Below are 19914 nucleotides of genomic sequence, written 5' to 3' on the forward strand. Positions count from 1 at the left end.
CAGCCCGGGAGCGCTCGGGGCTCTACAATGGGTCATTATTCCCACCGGCCCGGTCCCGCGTCCCGTTCCGGGAGATCGGCCCGGAACGGGACGCGGGACCGGGCCGGCTCGGCTTCCCACGGGGTCCGGTGCCAGGGTTTAACGGGACAAGCCGGCGGTGCCATCCCTCTTCCCGCGGGCGGGCAGGAGCCGCAGCAGCGCGAGGGAGGGAGCGGAGCGAGGGAGGAGGGAAGCGAAGGGAGGGAGGCGGCGTCTCCTTTAAAAGCCGTGCGGGGCCGCAGCCCGCTCCCACAGGGCGGCTGTGATTGGCGCGGGCCCGCGAGCCTCCGGGGTCGTGACATCGCCGAGCAACAAAAAGCCCTGGCGGCCGGCGGCCACCCCCGGCGATCGTGCGGTGCGGTGCGGGAGGCGGGAGGCTGGCGGGGCACCCGAACGCTCCGGCGGCAGCAGCTACTCCCCACCCTTTTTTTTTTTTTTTCCCTCCCTTCTTCCCTCCTCTTTTCCCTCCTCCCTCCTTTCTTCTTTCTTTTTTAAGGGAGCGGAGAAAAGTCAAGCTTCATGTTTGCTGCGAGAGTCTCAGTAAATGCCCATCTGTCTGATGCGGGTGATGCAAAGGACATTTTTTAAGCGGAGCCTTTAAACTCCATAGACACATAGGGACCCATTCACGGGCAGGCACACGCGCACACACGCGAGGAGGAGGAAGAAGAAGAAGAAGAAGCAACAACTTTTCGATCGCTGCTTTTAAAAGGGAGAAGCCCTTCCCTGGCCGGGACTTGCCTTCTGCCTCCTCAACCAGCTGCTAAAAGTATGTTTCTGAGGCGGACTGTACTTCAGGGAACTTCTATTTTCTGCTCGGCAGCTGTAAAGGAGCAGCAGCGAAGTTTGGAGTAACACCAAGTGATGCGGGAAAAACACCCCGAGAGCAGAACACCCTCCTGCAGACACAACCCCTGCTGCTGCACACAGGTATAACTCCGGCGGTCGCAGATCCGCTGAAAGCCTTCTCCGCAGGATGACTCCGTGGGCCACGGCGGAGGTGCAGAGAGAGGGGGGACGGGACACTAATCCTAACAATAATAATAATAATCCATCGTAAAGTTTCACGGGGCAGAAGAATATCCTGTGGGTTTGGCTGAGGACATATCAGGATTTGCGTTTCCACTCCGCCGAGGGAAAGCGGCTCTTTCTCCCCTTGGGGGAAGCCACTGCCCCGGCCAGGGGGAAGCGGAGCCGGAGCAGGGGGGAGCAGAGGGACCGGGACGGGAGCGCAGCGGGGAGGCGGCTCGGCGCAGCAACCCGGGCAGCCGCCCCTTCCCTCTCGGAGCCCGGCCGGGCGCGCACACCTGTGCCCCGCCGAGGGAGCGGTCCCCACGGCCGCCCCCTCCTCCTCTTCACCTCCGCGCTCCTTTGCGGATCCCCACGTCCCGTCCCGCTCCCTTTGATCTCCTGCCGCGGGGATTTTCGTGCCTCGCTCCGCCGCCGAGCACTTCAAGCGGCCCCACAGGGTCCCGCGGGGGGGATGCTCGCCGTGCCCCGCACCTCACGCCACCGCCGTGGTGGTGGGGGGATGCTTGCCATAACCGCGGCGATGGGTAGGGGGGATGCTTGCCGTGCCCCGCACGTCGCCCTACCGCCGTGGTGGGGGGATGCTTGCCATAACCCCGCGGCGATGGGTAGGGGGGATGCTCGCCGTGCCCCGCACCTCGCCCCACCGCGGGGGCCAGCTCGAAGCACCGGGGTAGGAGCCACCCGCGGGGCATCCCCGTCCTCGCCCCCCTTCCCTCCCCCCCGGCGCGGTGTCCCGGCTGCCGACTGGCTCCCATCGCCTCCTCCTCCTCCGCGCAGGTTGATGATGGTTGCCGCGACCCGCTCCCTCCTGGCGCTGCTGCTCTGCCAGGTGCTGCTGGGCGGCGCGGCCGGGCTGATGCCGGAGGTGGGCAGGCGGCGCTTCAGCGAGCCCGGCCGCGCCGCCTCGCCCGCGCAGCGCCCCGAGGATCTCCTCGGCGAGTTCGAGCTCCGCCTGCTCCACATGTTCGGGCTGAAGCGGCGGCCGAGCCCCGGCAAGGACGTCGTCATCCCCCCCTACATGCTGGACCTCTACCGCCTGCACGCCGGGCAGCGCTCGGGGCAGCCGTCGGCGCTCGGGTACCCGCTGGAGCGGGCGGCCAGCCGCGCCAACACCGTGCGCAGCTTCCACCACGAAGGTAGGGGCGGTGCGGGGCCGGGAGCGGGCGCGGTGCTGCGGGACGGGGAGGGGAGGAGGGCTGGAGGAGGAGCGTCCCAGAGGATTCCGCCCCGGGAGCGCGGGGGTTGTTGAATGGGTTCTGCCGCTTCGCCCTCCGCGCTGCTCCTCCCGCATCCCACGGGACGCTCCCGCTTCGTTCACGGCGGGCGGCGTTCCCACAGGCTGAAGAGCAGGAAAGTCTCCCTAACACGGGGAGGTTTCTAATCCTTATCTAATCCCCGTGAGAGATGGATGAAACCATCAATCCTGGCCCTCCCCTGTCGCCCCGCCGTCGGGGAGCGATGCAGCCGGGACCCGTTCTGCACCTCCCCATCCCCAGTGCCCGGGGTGGTAGAAGCCCCGCGGCCAGGTGTCACCTTGCAGGGAACCCGGCCGAATGCAGAGCGAGGGGTCCAGCAGCACCTCCGCTTCTCCTCTCCTGCACCCTACTCAGTGGACCCTCTGGGACAGGCTCTTACTGAGCACCTGGATGCGTTTCCTGCCTTATCCAGCCCAAATGGTCGCTGTGCTGGTAGCCACAGCACAGGTAGGCCCGTGGAGCCGGTGGCACGTGCTGCTCGTGTGCTCTTTGGGAAGTGTTTCCCCAGGTTGTAATCATTCCTGGCTCCTAGTCTCTGGTGCTGGTACGCAGCAACCGTACTGTAGAAGTAGCGAACGTGCAGTTTCCCCATGCTTTTAGTACGAAGCTCTGTTGAGAAAAGGAGTTTCTTAGCATTTAGTGTTTCTGATGGGTAAAGGAGGTGGCCCTGGAGAAGCAAATGTGCTGTTTGGTGGAAAGCCTTATTGTGAGAAAGGAGATGAATGATGAAACGTAACCTCTCATCATATGCGTTTCCTTGCGTGGAAAGTAAACACTTAGCAGTGAATGGGGAAAAGCCAGCGTGTGGGTCATTCATGTTGAACCTGAGTGTGATAGGCAAGGAGCTGAGCAAGAGAGTTTTTGCAAGAAAGGGCAAAGTTTATAACTTTTAGGCAAATGTAAAAATCTGCAGTTTGAAGTAGTTGTACTATTACAGCAAAGATTCTCTTTGACATAAAAGTTATTCTATAATTTTCTCAAAATTTAGAAGAAAATCAGTGTGACGCCATTCTTTTCACAGACTTCTAACTCTGCATTAGTGGCTTCTCAGAAGTAGAAGTTTGTCTTGTGACCACTCAAAACGTGCATATTTACATATATTGGTCTGGTCATGAAATATTGTAAAGCTGTACCTTACCTTATCCAAAAAGTCTTAGTAGATTTAGACTAAGAACTGCTTAGAGCAGTTATGGCTTTCCCTTAGAAAGTGAGTATTTCTCCAGGATGCTTAGGACAAAAAATAAAAACTGTGATTTGTGAGAGATTTGTTTTGGCAAATACTATTAATTTCTTCAATGTCTGTATCAACAGTGTACTTCTTAGCAACTCTAGATGTATTTTATTCCCTCTGAAGCTCCATTCAGTTGTTTGGTAACTCAAACTGGTTTTGGAAATCTGTTCTTCAGAAGCAACTTTGTTTCATTATTCCTTTACCATCCACCCCTTTTTAGCAGTTGGACCCTTTTTATGGCCCATTTAGGGTAATACATAGCCTGTGCTTCCTAATGTCCTGTTATGGATGATGAGTTCACCGTCTCTAAGACACAAAAATCCTTACCTTAAGATTTGTAAGTCACCTAAATTGTGGAGTAATATTTTTTTCAGAATGGAGTTTAAGGGATTATTGTTATAGCCATAGTCTTGAAAAAAGCAGAAATGCAATAGTTGCCCTACATCCTCAATCAGTTTTAATGATTCTCATCAGACCCCTGCTAACCATAGCACTTGAGTTTTCTCATTAATGTCCTTCGATTCCAAAGTAATGCTGTGTGTTTCTTGCCACTTATAAGCACTTGGAATGCAAAGGGCACTAGTGTTCGATGAAAATGCATAACAACGAATGAAGTATTTTTAACTTTGTTCTACATGTTTGCACAAATAAACTTTAGGACAAGAGAGACGTTATTTTCTGCCTCAAAGTCTTTTAGATCTTCTGTGTCACATGTTTTAACTGTCATTTGAAAGTTGCCAGCAGCAGACTATCTGCGCAGTTTGGTTGCTTGTCTCAGTTCCTGATGTTTTTTTTTTCTCTTTCTCTTTTTTTATTTTCCCTATTTAATCAAATTAGAAGTTTTGGAAGAACTGCCAGAAACAAGTGGGAAAACAGCACGGCGTTTCTTCTTTAATTTAACTTCCATCCCTAATGAGGAGTCTATCACCTCAGCTGAACTCCAGATTTTTCGGAAACAGGTGCATGGAGCCTCTGAGAACAACAGCAGCTACCATCACCGTATTAATATTTATGAAATTATAAAGCCAGCCACAGCCACCTCTAAGGACCCTGTCACAAGACTTTTGGACACCAGGTTGGTGCATCATAATGCAAGTAAATGGGAAAGTTTTGATGTAACGCCAGCTGTTTTGAGGTGGATTGCACATGGACATCCTAATCATGGGTTTGTGGTAGAGGTGGTTCACTTGGACAAAGCGAACAGTGCCTCCAAGAGGCACGTTAGGATTAGCAGGTCTTTACATGAGGATGAAGATAGCTGGTCTCAGCTCAGGCCATTATTAGTAACGTTTGGGCATGATGGCAAGGGACACCCGCTTCATAAAAGAGAAAAGCGTCAAGCAAAACACAAACAGCGTAAACGCCACAAATACAGTTGCAAAAGGCATCCGTTATATGTGGACTTCAATGATGTGGGGTGGAATGACTGGATTGTTGCCCCACCGGGGTATAGTGCCTTTTACTGCCACGGGGAATGTCCTTTTCCGCTGGCAGATCATCTAAACTCAACAAACCATGCCATTGTTCAGACTTTGGTCAATTCAGTTAATTCCAAAATCCCCAAGGCTTGCTGTGTGCCGACAGAACTGAGTGCTATTTCCATGCTCTACCTTGATGAGAATGAAAAAGTTGTATTAAAGAACTATCAAGATATGGTTGTGGAGGGTTGTGGGTGCCGCTAACCCAGCAAATATATTAGACAAATGCAAAAAAAAAAAAAAGCTGACACTTTAATATTTCCCAATGAAGACTTTATTTATGTAATGAAATGGAAAGAAAAAAAACACAACTATTTTGAAAATATATTTATGTCTACGAAAAAGTTGGGAAAACAAATATTTTAATCAGAGAAATATTCCTTTAAAGATTTTAAATGTATTTTAGTTGTACATTTTATATGGGTTTAACCCCAGCACATGAAGTATAATGGTCAGATTCTTATTTTGTATTTATTTACTATTATAACCACTTTTTAGAAGAATAGCTAATTTGTATTTATATGTAATCAAAAAGAAAAAATATAGGGTTTGTACATAATTTTCCAAAATTGTAGCTGTTTCAATTGTGTGTATTTAAGTTGAAAAGAATACATGGAAGGTTTCTATGGCAAAGTGCATAGCACATTTGCTTTCTGCTGTGCTACTGTTAAGGTCACAAGTTCAAGTCCAGAAAAAAGTGGATAATCCACTCTGCTGACTTTCAAGATTATTATTTTGTACAATTCTCAGGAATGCTGCAGGGTGGGCTGTCCAATCCATGAGAACTGGCATCCTCTTTAGGTGGAACATTTGGATAAGAACCAGACGTTGCTGATCTAGTATAAATACTGCTATTCCCAACTAATTTGCAGTGTGAATATAAGAAGGACAATAGAAATCCTACGGGAGGCAGGGGTGGGGGAGGAATGAATCCTTTCTAGACCTACAGAAAAGTGAATGTTTGATGTTTCCTTTAAGAGTCCTTCCTTTAAAAGTCCTGGCCAAATATAAAATAATAAAAACTAAAATGTCATCCTTTTTTTTTTTGTGATTATGTATACTAAAAAGGAATACTTATCTTATTTGTACTGGCCCTTGTCTTGAACAGTCGGAAAAGTGTTGCATATTTTCTCACCTCAGGTGAGCTCACTTCTGTGCAGTGTTACAGTGAAATTAATCTTCGTTCTTTTGCTTCGTTCTTCTTTGTTTATGTACAACAAGCTGTTGTTGTATGCAGCCTCCTATCTAAACTCAGCTGATGGTCCTGCTGTTTTGCAGATCAGCTTGTCTTTCTTCCTTTCCAGGGTTTTGTGCTCAAAAGCTTCTTCCCCTCTACCTCCCCCAATGTTTAAATCTGTTTTAGATAATAAATCACAGAACTCAGATATTACTTTCCGAAAAGTCCAGTCTGTAAGAAAAAATTATTCACTTGTGCAGTCATCACAAGGATAACTTGGGCTTACATCTTCTTACTTTTAAATCCTTCATGCGAAAGCATGATTTGCAGTAGGCAAACACAGCTTTAGAGCTAATACTTACTGTTCCTGTTGTAGAGTAGGAGTCTGGTATGTCAGTCGGGTTACAGCTATAGAACCCGGGACAAGCATGCAGAGACTGGGTCACTTGTGAATGCTGTGCTGAAATAGTAGAGCGGGAGAATAATTAAAATTGGCTTCTTGGTGACCCACTGCAAAGTCCTGTTCATCCTGGGAAGAGGATGAGATTGTGTTAGACTGCTAGTGGCAAGTTCCTGCCTGTTTCAGGAGTTTCTCTGATGTCTTTAGTGGATATATAAGGACTCTGTGCTGATACCTCCAGACATGTCAGAACTCCCTTGCGCTCCATGGATACATTTCTGAGGCAGCACTTCCTAAAGCCGTGTGTACAGTTGGCCCATTAGAGACTTCTTTAAGTCAACTTCAGGAATCTCTGATTTGGGCCTCCTATGAACCTAACTTTATTAACAGGAACTTCTTTTTTATAGCCCTCCCCAAACTCCTCTATCACTAGACTCATCTGGGTTACAGTGGTGGTACTAAATAGGTTTGTTGATCAGAAAGGCAAACTCGATGATGTCTTACAGGTCTTATAGAACAATTCATTACTGCTAATCATCACAAAAAGCAATGGGTACCAAGGGTAGGAGAGAAAAACTGGTTTCCTGTTGGATGCTTCCAATTGTTTCTTGAGAGCTTCAATGTCTTAGGCTAGCTGTAAGTTTCTGTGGCAAGAAAAAAACTTACGTATGTCTTTGTACCAGCAGTATTTTTAATAGCTGGTGGAGAACAATCCACCTCTCTGCAGTTTGGTTCTGCTTATTTTTGAGAGGTACATGATGTTGGTCATGCTGATACTACATAGTTCACTGGGTGGACAGCCTTTCTTTGTTTTTTCCAAAGTCCACTGCTGTTCTGTTGGCTAATGTTTCAAGGAGGAGCAGAAATTTAGTTTGCCTTTTGCACGTTGCAAGCTTTATTGGTGATGAGTAAGTTTATGGCTGTTGCTTTTGGAAGGCTATCAGTCACAGGATATGCCACCATGAAGATTCTTCAAGAATTCATTGATTGATTGCAATGTGTGGTTGTGCTAGTCAAGTCACAGCAGTCCTAGCGTACTCTATAACTCAAGCTTGCAAAATCTGGACATGAAATGCTGAAAAATTGAAGATTGCACCATTTTTGTGACCAGGAAAGGTATGATCCCAAACCTAGCAAAATCGGTAAAGTCCTCATGGCACTTCTAACCAGTTTCTAAATGCCAGTGTTGCAAGGCTTAAGTTTTGCATCTTCTAGCCCTTTGTGTGTAAATAGATTGAGGGAGGCTTTTTACAGAGTGGTGACTGCTTTACTTCTCTAAGGCATGACAGCACGCTGAGGCTAATCTTGTTTCAAAAAAAATTGGCTACAGTGCTTGTCTAAGCAAGAGCAGTAACTGGCTCATGGCATGATGCCGCATTCCTTGTAAAGGCAAACCTCCCATTGCTTGACGAGGAATTGCATCCTTAGTGAAATTACACTGTGAGACCAATGCATAATTGTAAACCTATTGAGATCCCCTCTTGTAAGTATTTTTATACCTGCTTAGTGTTAGTCGCAGAATCATCAATTTCATACTGATTTTGAGGAGGAAATACGCATGTGTCAAGCTCAGCACATCAATAATTTCTGCAGAATTGGTTTCATAATGTATCTTTACATCTTTAACCTCTCTAGATTGGAGGTGTGAGAGTTCTGCACTGCATAGTTTGTTTAGGATTATAAGAAAAGAAACAAAACAGACTTTCATATGTAAGTAGTAGAAAATTCTCTTAGAGATCAGTTGAGTTCTTGAACTCTGCTAAATAGGGTTGCTGATCAGACAGTCCTTCCGAAAGATTTGAGCGTTCTGACATCCGTTAAGTCTGGTAATGATGCTAAATAATGTAAATACTGAAGGTATGCTGTTAACACAGAACTCCAGTACTTATTTTAGTTCTTTAGTATTTATTAGCATAATAGTGCTCTACAAGAAGAAATGAAATTTTTTTACTCTTGAGAGGAGAAAAAGCAGAAGACCTGGAAGTCAATACTGCCTTTATTATCCTATAGCCTGCTTCCCCTAAACATATTGCTTCTAGGCACTTATATAATCTATATAGGCAGAGATTGTGATAGATAATGTCACCCTTTGTGCATTTCAGATAAGCATCTCTCTAAACACAAATGTGATCAGCATCTCTCCTTGTCCTTTTGAGACTCAGTAACAGCTTTGTCGAATGGCTTGATAATTTTTGCGCAAAATTCAGTTGGACTTCTGTGGTCAGCAGCATGTAAAAATGACATGGGAAGATCTTCGGTTGAGGTAAGCTCTCCTGAGAGCAGTGGCCATTTTCATCAAGCAGGATCTGCTCCACTGTGCTCATCTGGGCTTGTCATAACCAGGCGTTGAGACCTTTCCTGCTCATATGATAATTGAGTTTGGGTGTCCACAGGCTTATCACCTGCATCCCCCCTGCTAGGCAGATAGAGGTCTCACTCATGTGATCGGTACTGATGAGGCATGGAGAGGAACGTGATTTACTGTACTCTCAGTTTTGAAGAAGGAGCTCATCTGGACTGCATTTATGTTAGACTCACTTTGCTATGCTATTAGAAGAGCATAATTATTGAACTATTTTATTGTACAGCTATTCCTAAATTGTTGATTTTGAGGGGTTTTTTTTTATTGATTTCAGGAGGCAGCTAATTGCCATATGGCAGCTTGATGTTAATGTTTTATGAAGATCAGGAAACAAAAGTTTATGAAAAGCTTTTGTATAGTAACTGCAAAGTTTCAAAAACTGTTTTATACTTCCTGACAGTGCAGGTCTGGCTTAATGGTTTGTTTTTATTGCTTAAGAGTGTAAACCTTTCTTTAGCCGATGTGTGGAAATTATATCCTCATCCCACATTACGCATTTCTCATTGCTCATTACTCATTCCCTGTTTCATTTCTGCCATCTGTAATCAGAGCTTTACTGTTTCAACTGCATGCAAAATGCTCCTGTCCTTTGTGCAGTAAGATACTCTTCCTTAGCACTCACCCACATTTTGTAAAAAAGGGGAGGGAGAGAAGAAAAGAGTTAAAAAGAAAAAAAAAAAAAGGAGGAAAAGCCTACTCTGTATTGTTTTTCTCTGTTTTGGGTGGAGTCTGTCTTAGATTCTGGTTGCTAGATGGTTTCTGTAGTAACAAGCAGAGAAAAATTCAAGACTGAAAAGGCACTTTTAAAGGTGCCATATCTTGCCTGGAGTATTATTTATCTAATTATGGATATAGAATATTTTTCTTCCCATTTATATTAAGGCTACCCCTTTTGGTAGGGCAGACTGCTGCTATGAGAACTTGATTTGTTGTGTTCTTACAACATGAGAACATTTGAACCCTGAATCTTGTTCCCAGTTGACCTAAGCTGCTGAAAATAATGATGAAAAGCCAAAGGCATTAAAATATATTTTTAAAAATGTTATAAATGGTTGTTACAGGCACAAGCCACTTTGTTTTTTTTTAGTTACATAGGAAATAAAAAAGAAGCTAGGTTCAGAAGGACGCTTGGAGTTTACATATTATTCCTGTAAGGAGAGTGTTGCATGAAAGCATCAGTCTTTTATTTTCAGACTGTTATGTACAAGGAAAAAAATCCAGCTCATATCCTTAGTCTGCTGTACTCCATATACTTTTGTTTACTTCTTCTAAGAGGTTTTGCAGGTGTATGAGAAAGTAACTCTGTGTGTGTGTCCTCTACATATGCTTTGCTTGGGCACAAAAAGAATTCAAAAATTATTTTAAGTTTTCTTCTTTACTGTCTCTTAAATACTAATCCTTTGTTACCTGTATTCCTGACAGCCTTGTCTGCAAGAAGCAGTTATGGTTTCCTAAGGTGGAGTTTCCTCTCTTTTTGGAATCTAGTCACCTGTCAGTGCCCTCCAGGATTTAGCAACCTTCTGTCTGCAAGCCTTGTACAATGCTCGCTTAGAAAAGCAGGTACACTGATTTTTGTCCTGTTCTGTGCCCTTCACAAAGGTGAACTTGTCTCTGCCTCCGGCAAGAATCATGGTTTGGGAAGGGTCTGAAGGTTTGCACCCACTGTGTGCAGCAGGAGGCACCTTGTAACAGCAGGGACCATGTTTGAAACTTGCTAGAAGTCTGAGGGCCAAAGATGATTTGCATCTGTATTTACATAGTGCTGTGAAGGCACTCAGCTGTAATTCGTGTCCAGGCTTGTATTGCCCTCGATAGATGAACAGAGGCTGAAAGCTGTTTGGCTCCTCCAGGGGTATGAAACTTGCAGTGGGTCAGCTTGGTTCTCAGCTCATAAGGCAGGATAGGGATGAGGTATAATTTTACTCTTCCTACTTTATTCTAGTGGGGGCTTCTGCAAAATGTGCTTGGCTGCCTGTACGGAAATCAGACCAGAGCCACTGGGTTAAGTCTGCAGTTGGGTATATTGGCTTAGCTCCAGAGAAGCAGCATATCTGTGGTTTTGTAGTTTAAAAAAAGGCAGGGTTTTTTTATGAGCACAAGTTGTAAGGGAGGGAAGTGGGAAAGGGCCCCACGGCTCTTGAAGCTGAAAGTGTTAAAAGTTTCTAGAGGGACTTCAGGTAGAGAGATCAGAGCAGTGAATTGATAACATTCTGAAAGTTCAGGTTCCCACAACAGCTGGACTGTGGTAGATTTACAATTTAATGAGGCTGATAATCCTATTAGAGATTAAATTAAGAAGGTTTTTCTGGGAGATCACCAAGAAAATTATGAATATTGTACTGTAGCTTGAGTTGTAATGCCAAGGCAGTGGAGAGCTGACATGTACTTCTTGCACTGCAGGATACTGTTTCATTCAGTGTGTCTCATTAAAACAGAGCATTCAACTCCAGGAGTGTTTCACTACAAATGGAACCGAACGTATTATTATTAATATTACTGCTACTATTATTACTATTGTTGCCATCATCCTGGAAACAACCTGTAGATTAAAAGATGGAAATAATCAACCAGATCTGCAAATTGGTACAACTCTATGGACTTCGTTCTCAGATGATCTGGTCTCTTTTATTAAAGCAAAACCTTAGAAGGCAGGGTCACCACGTATAAAATATGATGTATTTAAGGTAACTATTGACCTAACTGTAGTAGCTTTGCACTTGCAGAAAACCATTTTTTATGGCATCCTGCACACCCTAGTGATGGGAAAGTGTTGTATGGAATAATGACTCTGTAACCACAGACTTTAAAAGTATAGAATGTCTGTGGCATGATGGAAATGGCTGTTTCCACATCAATAATATACAGACAGGCGTACTGAAGCTTAATTGCAAGGCCAATGGTGATGAGAGGGGGAAGGGATATCTGACTGCGGCCGCTCCAAACACGCCGGCTGAGCAGAATGCCTCTGCTTTACAGTCAGAAACAATGATTCATTTCATTATAATCTTGACTTTTGCATTTTTCTCATGACTTATCAATAACTTCGTATGGGACTTCATAGACCAAAGGAGTTATTGACTCCTTAGGAATTAGGAAGAGAGACAGGGTATGTATTATTTCTTATAAACATCGCTCTGGCTGTTGTTTTAAAATATTCTATTTTAAGGACAGTTTTAAGATTTTTTTTCTTCTTGCATTTTCTCTCTTTGTTTGAATGAAAAGATCATTTACTTAAAGCAGTCTCTCGTTTTAAAAGCCCAGCTTTTTTGTCCATTTTCATGAAGAATCCTCATCTTGTAGATGACATCATAATGTTAACATGAAGGCAGTTATGATGACACAAACTGTTACTGTTGGACCAGGTCCTAATGCACATGGAGATTGTTTTCCCAGCCCTAGCACTGTAAATAAAAGATGGGCCCAATAGCTTTAAGTGAAAAATGAGCAATTATGTTCTGCAAAATACTGGTGGTATTGATACTCTTTTATCCTTTTTGTTCAAAACCTTGGTTACTGGAATGGCAAGTATGTTGTCATTTTACTGCTTTCAGTGCACAGATTATTTGCATCTTGCAGAGTTGCTTTAAAACTTCCCCTGCTGGAATTTTGTGAGGATGCCATGGGGCCTGAGATTCTTAAAAAGAAATTTTCCTCACACTCTCTGTGGAGAAGCCTCAGAATGCCACCTTGAGACTCAAATCAGAAGGAAAGGGAACTGAAGTTATCTTCTTAACCAGTGGTAGTTTTAAACAATACTGTCAGTTTTGGTTACTTACGATTAGACACTTGTTCTAGATATTATTACTGAGAGGAGGATCAAAGACTAATTGATTCATATTTCCCGCCATGGTGACTTTTTTTAATAGTTTTCTTTTTTAAAAAAGTTAATTGTTAACTACTTCTTGACATGCTGGGCAAAGAAGTCTCCCAGGTTTGCAGATGAAAAGATTTTCATCTTTGAAAATATAACCCAAATGTACCCTAGAGGGCAGAGTCATTTAGAGAGAGATCGTGCACACCTGCTGAGTTACTGATTCATGCCCACTGCAGAATTCCTCATTGAAAGGGACCAAGCCCTGGGAAAATGGTGTTGAGAGCATGGGTGAAGCCTTCTGTTTTTCGTCAGCAGCAAAAGCTGAGAAAGTGGTCCGTGACTGTGCTCTGTGCAGGTTCTGATGAAAACCTCACAAACCAACCAACTGAAAACCATTAAAAAAACCCAGTAGTTGAACAACTCCATATAACTCAGCAGGTCATTCTGCTGACAGGTAGCTATTGCAGCTCTTGCCTGGTGGAGGGTCTTAGCCTTTTTTTGAAGGTTAGATTTAATTTTCAAATAGAAGCAACTTAACTTGTGCTATCAAAGAAAATAAACCGGGTTCTACCCTTCCTTGGAGCCTTCTCCTCTTGAGATCTGAGCTGTGTAGTGGATTGCTGCCAGCTTTTCAGTCCAACCGGTAAGAAAAAATTTGTTGTCAGGACATTCTCTGTGAGCTTAAGCATCTGGGAAGGTCTTTCCAGCTCCTCTTGTAGGCAAGTACTTCCTTGAGGGTTTGGGGCTCCTTTCCTCTCTTTACCCCATTCATGTGAGAAGGGAGTGGGAAAAAAAGGGTCAAATACTGGGACACTTTGAAGAGTATGCCTTTACCAAGCTTTGGTTTTTCTGTCTTCCTGGAACTCTCATTCCATGATCCTGGCTTTCTGAGCCAATTGTTAGCCCAAGGCCAAACCCTTCACCTTGGGCTAGATAACAAAAGCATAGCTGAGGTGATCTTGACTCCTGTAAAAAGGATGTCTACTCTTTGATGCACTCAGAATGAGACACATGATTCATTTCATTTCCAGAGGTTGTTCTTAGCATGGGAAAAGAACAACCTCAGTGATAAAAAGTCAGTGTGTTAACTCTGTGTGTGTGTGTTTTCTCTGTTGATCTGTCTTCCATTACATTCCCCAACCTAAAGGATGTTGGTGTACCTAGGGAAAACCTGAGGCTGAATCCCATCTGGGAAGTTTTATTTTATGTAGCTACATCAGCTCATACCAAGGCCTGATGGCTTTGTGCCAACAGTAGGAATGGACCTTCAGAAAACATAGCTTTCTGACTTGCAGCTCTAAATGAGAGGAGTGTGTAATGGGAGTGTGTGCTCAAGAGAAAGTAAGTTGAGATCAGGTTTATTAATGGATATCAAAACTGGCTTGTTAAGCACAGCCCTCTTCCACGTGAAGACCCCAGAAGCATGAGAAAGGCCAATGAGAGTCATACAGAGCTAATGTCTGGTAGTGCTATGTGCTGAACCTCTTCTGTCTCTGATGTGGAGACCTCTCCCACAGATCCTTTCAGAGCTTTTTTTGTTGTGTGAGGACTTTTACTCCGTATGCTCCATTGCTGAAGTCTCAGAACCCCTCTGAATAACTTTAAGGGATTATTTTGTACTGTAGTCTAGGAAGCCTGGTGGCGACAAGCATAGCATCACTGGTGGCTGCAGTGTCAGGTGGGCCCAGTCATAAAAGGCAGTGGAATTCACAGCTAAACTGACAGCAACAAGATGGCTTTTGGTGGCTAAGCCTGCTAAAAGGAAATGCTGCTAGTCAAATACTGCATCAGGGAAAAAGCAGGTCTACCAGACCAAGTACAGGAGAGACAGCAAACTTTATTCTGCCACAGACCTGGAGCATGCCAGTAGAAAAGTCCCTCACTGTCCTTGTGCACTAATTCTCAAATAGCTTTTCTCTTGCCTTGTAAGTGATTTGTAATGATATGTACCTTAAAGAATTTGGAGATGCCTGAATGCACTGCTGTTTATCCTGTAGGGTAGAGATAGATAACTACATTATATGGCATAATAACAGGTTTCGTCCATTGGTAACCTGTTTGCATGTGGGCCAGGTCTGGCCAGTATTAAATTGGAAAGCAAAGATGGCTTTGTGATTAAGGTGCTGGAGTGGGACGCTGGAAATCTGGGTTCAAGTTGTGGGTCAGCCATAAACTCCCTGTGTGACCTTGAGCAATGTAATTATTCTGAGACTTCAAAGGTATCTAAACAATTTGGACACCTATTTTCCAGTCATTTTAATTAACTGGGATGCTTTGAAATGCTCAGCTTTAATCTCTCCATGGTTAGGATTCTCATTTGTAAAACTAGGATAATGATATTTCCTTGCACACGAAGAGGATGCGTGCGTTAATGTTTGGGAAGTGTGCAGCTGCCCAAAATGCAGCAGATGCAGAGCTTGCAGGGAGTTTAGTGAGGGAAGCGTGCTGAGTTTTGCAGGTGTGGGTCTCAAAAACATGTGTGGGTGCTACACACAGGACAGACAGCCTGTTCCAGTGAGATTTGTTTATGTGTGGGTATAAACAGGGGGATAGTTACTTACCATGATATATTACCATCATATTGGTTCATGGGAGATAAATACCACTGCAAGTAAACTGCAATCAAAATATTTACTGAGTGGAGCAACTCATTTATTCAATATTTCATTTAGCTCCATAACAACATCTTGCAGTTCCTTTAGAGTCTTGCCATTCTTTAATAGGGAATATTAAACTTTTACAAGATAAAATGACTAGTTATTAACATTTCCATTTCTGTAGCTTTACTTCATAACAAGCCATATTCCCCCCTTTAACATCACCTACGGTTATGTCCCTTTGCCCGGTGTTACGTGATTGTGTAATGAAAAGCCTGTAATGCACACAGGCAGAGGGAAGGGTTAAAAGAGCCAAGGGAGCCTTTAATTCCTTCTTTTTCTGACTTTTGTGGGTTTAACACACAATCTTAACATTCCATTAGTAAGTAGTTGCATTTTTTTCTTTTTAACTTAAGAGATTAAAGGTTCCTTCAGATTTTACATTTTTTCACTACTCTCTTTAGTCACGTCAGTTTTGTGTGCTAGGTACGCAGGAAATGAAAAGCTGTCCACAGTAACCATTGTGCTACTCTCAGAGCTGAGTGATGAATGTTTGGGAGATGCCTGTCCATAGGAGGCTGTCTTTCCCAAAAGAATGTCTGTCCGGTTAGAGAAATGCTTCAAAGGACCTAGGACTTGGGGTATTCGCTGGCCTTTGAGATGACTGTCACCCAGCGCCTTTGACTGCATGCAAAACACTACAGTGTTAAACTCTGTAGGAACTTCTGATCCTGCTTATTACAAAAGTTATTGGTATGTCAGTGCTAAATATTTGTTGAATTGAGGTTTCACTATTTAAATATGAAGGAAAGAGACAGCTGTTGCTCTGAACAGCTTCCACTGAATCCACAGTTGCATCTGTGACTTCAGTAGGAATCAAATCAGAGTCCTTTTCATTGCTCTGTCCATTGACTTACTATAATGACTGCTCTGTAGACAAGAAAAACTGACTCTCTCACTTCTTGTTAGCATCACGCTAGGATGTCAATGGAGTAAATTGTTATTTATCATAAGGAAGTCTCAAATCTGGCTGTCAAGATACGCTTTTCTCTTGAAATTTGATTTTCAAAGCAACCATGAATCAGTGCTTTTTTAATGTGCTGACCTGTATGCTTTCAGGAGAGGTGACCAAGTGTTTCTCCGTTTTATTCTGAAGACTGTATTACAAGTATCCTCAGTATGGACTGGCAAATTTTACTGTAAAACTTCAGTGAAATAAGAGAGTGAAAACTCTGGCTGTAGTTTTCTGTCAGACTTAAAGGATTTAGAGTGGTAGCCCTTATTACTCAAGATTTTCCTGTTACTTTGGTTTAGTTTTACTGAAGTGAGCGGGTAAGAAGTACTGACATTATTACTTTGTATTGTGTACAAGGAAATATAATCTCTAAAGATTTTGCAGAAGAATAATTTATGATTAAGTAAACATTTTCAGACACTCTCACCTTGTAGAATATGATCATTTCTCTGTTTGGTAGGTGCATAGTTTTAAAATAGAAGCAAACAAAGCAGGAAAGGATCATGCCCTTAGATAAAGAAAACTGCCTCTGGATTTTCCAGGAGAAAGTAATGCATTGAATTAAAAGAAAAAGAAAAAGATAAAGCCAGGAACAAATTATAGTGACGTTTGGGTTTTTTTATCAATGGCCCAATTCTGCAAAATCTTCATGTTCCTATTAGCTATTTTGTTTTCTAGGCCCATGAAAAACTTTTAGACAGAACTTAATTTAGTACCTTGTTACAAACACTGATATCTGCCCAACTTTATCCAAGTTCATGAACCTTTTGAACAGCAGGCCCACTTATGCCCCTGGGGTTCTGGAGAAGGATTTATGGTTTCATGTGCAAAACAGTGTGAAACTTGGCACTTTCACATGGCCTGAACCCTGACGACTCCAGGAGCATTAAGCAAAATCAAGGCCTATGAGGCTCAACCAGTTCAGAGGCAAAGTAAATGTTTATTGAAACTTGCTTGAACTTGAACTAAATTCCATGTAAAAGTATCTGGCCCTTACTGTCTCATCAATGCCTGATCATTAATACGTGGGAAATCCATCCTGAATGGCTGCTATGAAGATAAATTCAGTACAGCTTACGGTGTTCAAATAGAGATGGTGGCAGTGGTGGTGTTGGGTGGGGAGTTAAGGACTTCTGACATGTAGGATGAAGGTCAATGACGGGGAGATATGAATGTCTTAATTGTTGGTTTATGGATAGGAAAAGTTCCTCTGAGTTTCTACTTGCTAAAGAGCCAGGGCAGGCTGGTCGTTAGGGCTGTCTGACAGGCTAAGTGAATCACAGTCAAATCAGGCACTCGTTTACATCACCAGACTTTTTCAGAGCCTGGACAAACTGCATGCTCCAGTCCATATGGAAGGCCAGTTTTGCCTTTTGCCTGCTCTGCTTTCAGTGGAGTTTGAAAGCTTATGAGTGGGAATTTGGCCGAAGATCTAAAAATCTGCCTGTTTTATAAACCAGCAAAGGTGCTGCCTGCAGCCAGTATCCAAGTTCATTAGAAAGAGATTGTCAGTTTCCTAATGTTATTCAGATGCAGTTCTGCAGATCTTGTTCTTTTCATAAAAATCAAAGTCTCTGGCAGTCATTGGAATTGACTGATGTGGAGGGCTGGACCCACAAAGTACAGAAATATTTCTTCATTTACTCATTTCCTGGCCTTGCCATCTGGACAGTGGGCAGACTGGCTGGCTTTGGAGCTTTCATCATTCAGGTAGGTCATGTCATGCCTCTTCCTATCAGGTCCTGAAACAAGCCTATGTTGTTCACCTGCAAGCCCAAACTGGCTATGAGTGACCACTTCATTCATTAATTCTTTGTTGTGCTGCCTCTTCTTCTACACTGTGTAAAGAATTCCAGGGATCCCGCACAAGTGAGGCTAGGAGTGGATTTGACTGAATGGACTTCTTTCAAAGTTGCTCATGATTGTTGCATTTAGGTGGTAAGGATTCTGACTGTTATCCTACAATGTACTTACCTCAGCTTATAACGTTACGATGGGAATTTTCAAAAAATCATAGAATGGTTTGGGTTGGAAAGGACCTTAAAGATCATATAATTCCATCCCTGCTGTGATGGGAAGGGATACCTCCCACTAGACCAGGCTGTCCAAGGCCCCATCTAACCTGGCCTTGAACACTTCCAGGGATGGGGCATCCATAACTTCTCTGGGCAATCCATTCCAGTGCCTCACCACCCTCATTGTAAAGAATTTTGTCCGTATGTCTAGTCTAAATCTGCCCCTCTCCAGTTTATAGCCATTCCCTCTAGTCCTGTCAGTACATGCCTTTTTACAAAGTCCCTCTCCAGCTTTCTGGTATGTCCCCTTTAAAGGTACTGGAAGGTCACTGTAAGGTCTCCTCAGAACTTTCTCTTCTCCAGGATGAACAACCCCAACTCTCTGTCCTCGTATGGGAGGTCCTTCAGCCCTCTGATCATCCTTGTAGCCCTCCTCTGGACCCGTTCAGCTGTTAACAGATTCAAAAGTCTTTTTATCAAAAGTGGGCTCATTTTCCTGAAGCTAGGCTAAACCCTTTCAGGAGAACTGGAAGGGCAGGGTGTTGAGGCATAAGCAATTCAGGAGACTTATGGAGTGCATGAAGGACAACCTTTTGATGCTGGTGCTGGACAAGTTGACTGATGGAAGCAATGTGTTGGACCTTCTGCTCACAAATGAGGAAGAACTGTTTTGGGATGACCTGCCTTCGGTATCATGGGATGGTTGTTTAAGAAACTGAGGAAAGTGGGAAAGGCAAGTAGTATAATAATCACTCAAGACTTCAAGCATGCGGACTTTGGCTTGTTCAAGGAACTGGTAGGCAGAATCTCCTGGGAGTCTGCCCTAGAGGGCTGAGACCTATGAAAGTTGCTTGATCTTCAAGGACAGTCTCATCAAAGCACAAGAACAGTCCGTCCTGATGTTCAGGATGCTGAGCAGGTATAGCAAGAGGCCAGCTTGGCTGAACAGGGAGCTCCTGACTGATTTCATATGCAAAAAAGAAAAGTATGGAGGTGGAAGCAGGGACAAGCAACCAAAAAGGAATACAGAAATGTTACCTGGGCATGTAGGAACAGAGTTAGGAAAGTCAAAGCTCAGCTGGAGTTGAAACTGATGAGGCTTGTGAAGTGTAAGCAGATCACTTCTGCATGTACGTCAGCAAAACAAGGGAGATGAAGGAAGGTGTGGGCTTCCTGCTGAACGTGGCAGGTGATATAAAGACATGGGAAAAAGTTTTCTATGTCTTGTCTTTGTCTTTATTGGCAAGATCTGCTTTCAGGCCTTTATGTATAATGGCAGAATTTGGGGGGAAGTGGTGATACCTGCATTAAAGAATTAAAGACCACGTAGGTAAATCTGGCACATATAAGCCCATGCGCTGGACAGGATGTATCAGAAGATGCTGAAGGGCTGGTACCGTTTAACATCTCCATCAACAACCTGATCAGAAAGGTGGAAAGCATCCTTAGTGAGTTTGCAGGTGACACCAACCCAGGAGAAGCGGTTCACATGCTAGAA

At 44.0% G+C, this 19914-nt stretch overlaps 1 protein-coding gene across 1 annotated transcript; it reads left to right on the top strand.

Moving 5' to 3' along the window:
- Positions 1-305: 305 nt before the first annotated feature.
- Positions 306-16936, top strand: BMP2 (bone morphogenetic protein 2). The gene is made up of 3 exons (XM_054061684.1): positions 306-969; positions 1849-2207; positions 4396-16936. Exons 2-3 carry the CDS (start codon positions 1853-1855, stop codon positions 5238-5240), a joined length of 1200 nt encoding a protein of 399 aa, XP_053917659.1. The 5' UTR covers positions 306-969; positions 1849-1852; the 3' UTR covers positions 5241-16936.
- Positions 16937-19914: the final 2978 nt, after the last annotated feature.

This window comes from Cuculus canorus, chromosome 3, assembly GCF_017976375.1.
Source record: "Cuculus canorus isolate bCucCan1 chromosome 3, bCucCan1.pri, whole genome shotgun sequence".
In the NCBI taxonomy this organism is placed as follows: domain Eukaryota; kingdom Metazoa; phylum Chordata; class Aves; order Cuculiformes; family Cuculidae; genus Cuculus; species Cuculus canorus.

What these genes read in the sequence shown, in the direction of transcription:
- BMP2 (XM_054061684.1), top strand. Translation starts at nt 1,853, where the DNA reads ATGATGGTTGCCGCGACCCGCTCCCTCCTGGCGCTGCTGCTCTGCCAG. An exon ending in GCGCAGCTTCCACCACGAAG is followed by an intron (nt 2,208 to 4,395) that starts GTAGGGGCGGTG and finishes TAATCAAATTAG; the next exon opens with AAGTTTTGGAAGAACTGCCA.